This window comes from Gavialis gangeticus, unplaced genomic scaffold (assembly GCF_001723915.1).
Source record: "Gavialis gangeticus isolate Ggan-Ray unplaced genomic scaffold, GavGan_comp1, whole genome shotgun sequence".
NCBI classification, from domain to species: Eukaryota; Metazoa; Chordata; order Crocodylia; family Gavialidae; genus Gavialis; species Gavialis gangeticus.
In genome coordinates this window covers 257865443-257869362 of record NW_017729032.1, presented here as the reverse complement: position 1 = coordinate 257869362, position 3920 = coordinate 257865443, and the positions used below count along the sequence as shown (strand labels likewise).

The 3920-nt window shown below is 35.5% G+C and overlaps 1 protein-coding gene across 1 annotated transcript in view; it reads right to left on the bottom strand.

Moving 5' to 3' along the window:
- Window positions 1-3920, bottom strand: part of MORC1 (MORC family CW-type zinc finger 1) — a gene marked incomplete at its 5' end in the record, with an annotated part of 135790 nt that overhangs the window by 84847 nt on the left and 47023 nt on the right. Inside the window, 4 exons of the mRNA XM_019523915.1 lie at window positions 519-673; window positions 1270-1413; window positions 2061-2169; window positions 2287-2354. Of these exons, the coding sequence (XP_019379460.1) occupies window positions 519-673; window positions 1270-1413; window positions 2061-2169; window positions 2287-2354 (476 nt within the window). The remainder of the gene's footprint in view (window positions 1-518; window positions 674-1269; window positions 1414-2060; window positions 2170-2286; window positions 2355-3920) is intronic.

The following is a 3920-nucleotide window of genomic DNA, read 5'->3' as shown; positions in this document are numbered from 1 at the left end:
AGTTTTCACTATGTCATGACAGCTCTGCTGTTTGTTAAGGCAGATACTGCTTTCCACAAAATGAACTGGCTGACCAATGTGCAACTTCCACCAGATCCCAGGTTTAGCTTCTGAATAGCTAACATGCATTTTTATAGCCCTTCCACTCAAGAGATGTCAAAACATTTGACAACCTTTGCTTCTAGGTATACTCCCAGAGGCAGAGGCGAATGCATCAGAATAACTCGTTTACCTTTTCCCCCTCTATGTAAAAATTGTTTTTAGGATTGCCACTGCAACAGTTCTTAGCCCATATCTGTTCCCTGGGGTAACTTTCATTATAAAACTTATAGTTTGCCCCACTTCGAACTTAGTTGGTGTATTTGGTGAACTAACTGTGACAACTGCATATTTTATATATATATATACACATATATGTACACACACACACACACACACACACACACACACGTATATATCCATGTGTGCATTCATGTATGCACACAAACGCACACAAGAATTAACCCATAAAGACTTACTTATTCCTGTGTCCTTCCAGTACTGGAGCAGACAGTGCCTCATGGCTCTAAGCAAGCGGTTATATTCTTTAATGTTAACAAAAGCCTGCTTATTGTGTGTGGGCTCCATGGCTTCCAAGGGCATGTTGACCATCCCTACTGCACCAGCACCAAAACTAAAGGAACAAAAATCGAAGTATTTTAAATATGATGAATAAGATAACAATTTTCATTGCAGTTACCCATTAAACACTTTGGAAGTGGGAAGATATTATTAATGGAAAACTGTGGGTGTAGAATCTTGCCTGACTACAGTCACAGACAGAATGATCATTATATTACTTCCATTCAAATGAGTGCAGGATATACATCTCAGAAGTACTAGATTTTAAAATGCAAAGACAGATGACAAGGGAAAGAAATGGGATGGCAGAGTATAAAAAGAGGAGTGCTTATGTACCAGTAAACACTCAGAGAAGTGATCAGAAACTCTGAGTTGCAATAACAGAGTAAAAAAGAGTGAGTTGCTATAAAGATTATTTTGAGAACTGCAGACCCACATAGAGAACAATTTATTCCTCCCTTAATAAAGGCACTTAAATCTTCAGAATACTAATAATCCCCATCCTGGACATTCTTTGAAAGGAAATAATCACTCTGGGTATGAGATCTGGTTTTCAAAACTTATTTTGACATTCAGAATATCTAAAACTTTATTTCAAGTATGCAGTTTTAAAGCTGGCTCCTTAAAAAATATAAAATGCAAACATACCAAGAGTCTGGTTTTAGTTGAGGTCCCAACTTTTCATACATTTTGATCAACCGATTGTTGCTATAGATAAGCATTCCATCTTGACTTCTGTTCCCTATGTTTATGCCAAATATTAAATAGAGCTTCTTTGGCTTTCTCAGTTCTCTAAGACAGGAAAATGAGCAGGCAGTTAGTTTTATAGGTTTTGCCTTGTTTGTTTTTAAGTGTTTGCCAAATGCAAAGTAACGGCTACTGCTACCAGATTAGTACCTACAGATTCAACAGTTTAATTTATCAAGAATTATAAATGATAAAAAGTTGCAATCAATCACAAAAACATTTAAATATTTAAAGGTTGGCATGACCCTTAGATGCTGAAGTGAAGTCAGAATACTGCTGAGGGTGAATGTAATCTGCCTTTAATGCTTCCTTGACATTCACCACCTAGTTGCCAGTGGGGGGAAGGGGGAGATTTCCTGTTTAGAATTAAACAAGCCTTTTAATCAACTGCAGCTGAGACATGCTGATCTAATACACTGCAACGAAAGCACTGCTTACTCAGCTCCAAATTAAGACTAGAGCCATTGCTATGAAGACATTAATGATAATCAATAAAAACAGCTTAGTATATTTTTCACTACATTTGAAAAGTATTTACCAAGTTAACTTGGTACCTGATTTTGTTTCCTAAATATTTTTTTAATTACCTTATTGCAATCATCGTCAACAGCTTTTCACACCACAAGCAAATAAAAAGGGCAATTCCTTCCTTGTGTAATTTTATTTACATATTTGCAGGCTGCAATATCCACTGTCTCTTGCAGATGAAAGGATGCCAATTGTTTGTGTCTATATTCTTCACGTTTCCTTTCTCCAGATACTGGAGAAATACCATTTGGTTGCAGAACTTTCTAGAGGGAGCTTAGTGACCCTCAGTATGAACAAGGAGAATAAACTAACATAAAGCATATTTTTGGAAATAGCATTGGGAGTGGAAATTTTGAACACTACTCTGAGAACTACTACATGATCATTAACTGCTCACCACTACTTGTATACTACAGTGCTCATCATGATCAGAAGACAAGCTTTCTACATTTAAAGGGCTACAAGAAGCCCATATACAGCCATGTAATTACAATTTCAAGAAGCATAGGGATGCCTCCCTTGAAGCAGGCCTTCACATAAGCCAGACAGTGTATATTGTTACCCAAGTAGCCTCACTCTGTCAGGGATTTCAATACCTAAAATTGTTACTTTCAGAGAAACTATTAAGTATTAGGTAATACTCATTTCATCTGTTGGATAGCATGAAAAATATAACAAGCATTTAGACAAATTAGAGAAGAAAATTCTCTTCTGTAAGATTTAACAAAATTTAAATGCCAAGAAAATGATCCTCCACAGGATTGGTTAAAAAAATTTCAGAAAAGAATAAAATATTGAAACACTTACAATAATTTAGAAGCACCATGAAAGAAGAAAGAGTAGATACAACTTAAGAAAACATCATGCAAGAATCAGCCTATAGATCATGCCTGGATTCACAACAGAGTTAAATCACTTATCCTAAAATTCTGCTTAAATATGTTCATATCTTGCCTTTGTTTCACTTCAAGCTTCTCATGCATTCTTTTTGCATTTTCTAGAGCATCCTGTAATGCAAGATGAGCAGGCTTTTCCATTTGGGGGGAAAGAGGAGGAAAAGGTTACTTTTCATTCATGTAATGCCCTAAGTATAAACTTCACTTGTTTTTGAAAAGTCAAATATGGCCTTCCAGTGATTGCAAGCCTTCCAATGGGTGCAAGACTTGACTTGAGCAACTCAGAGGCAAATCATAAAATGTCATTGTGGGGGCACAAGACTGGAGGACCAATTAAAGGAATATTTCTACATTTTTTAACGAGTATTGTGTGTACAAATATAAGGCATTATTATTGCTTTTGAAGTTAATGGGGAGTATCTTAAAACATTTTCTTGGAGGAGGAACTTAAGTTGATACTAATACAACTAGGCATTATATCTTTTTAAAATTTCTCATCATCAGTAAATATGTACTTAACAGAAAAATAGTACAGTTGATTTCTTTTGCTGCTTAATATTATTACTAGGCTACATTTCAGAGGGCTTTTATTAAGGGTGTTCCTAGCCTATATTTTTGAACAATGACATTAAAAGGAAGCCACCCTGGTTGATTTTCCACACTAATACCTGCAGTCCAATGAAATGCAGGTTGCTATGGAGCACCAGCTATAAAAAGCAACATTTCTGAAACCATTACACAAATGCTGTCTTTGCTACAGTACCTCATTGTCTTCATGCAAAAAGAATTCTTCCAGATGTTTTAATTGACACTCAGCTTCTTTTACAGCTTGTTCAGCTAGAAAGCATATGCAAAAAAAATGCTTAAAGTAAGGCTCAAAGATGTTATAGATATTTACTTCAAAAGAAAGAAAAAAACAACTTTATTCAGTATTCAGTGAATTACATAATAAGTTGTAACTATCAAAAGCAAAGATTCTTAACAAGGGTGCTTCAGCACCCTGGGATGCCTTGAGACAAGGCAAACATGATTCACAAGATAAATCCAGATATTTCTAATACAAAGTCAATGCAATATGTATTTAACAACAGTGTTAAAACATGTTGGAATCTTTCTGAGTTCTCTGCA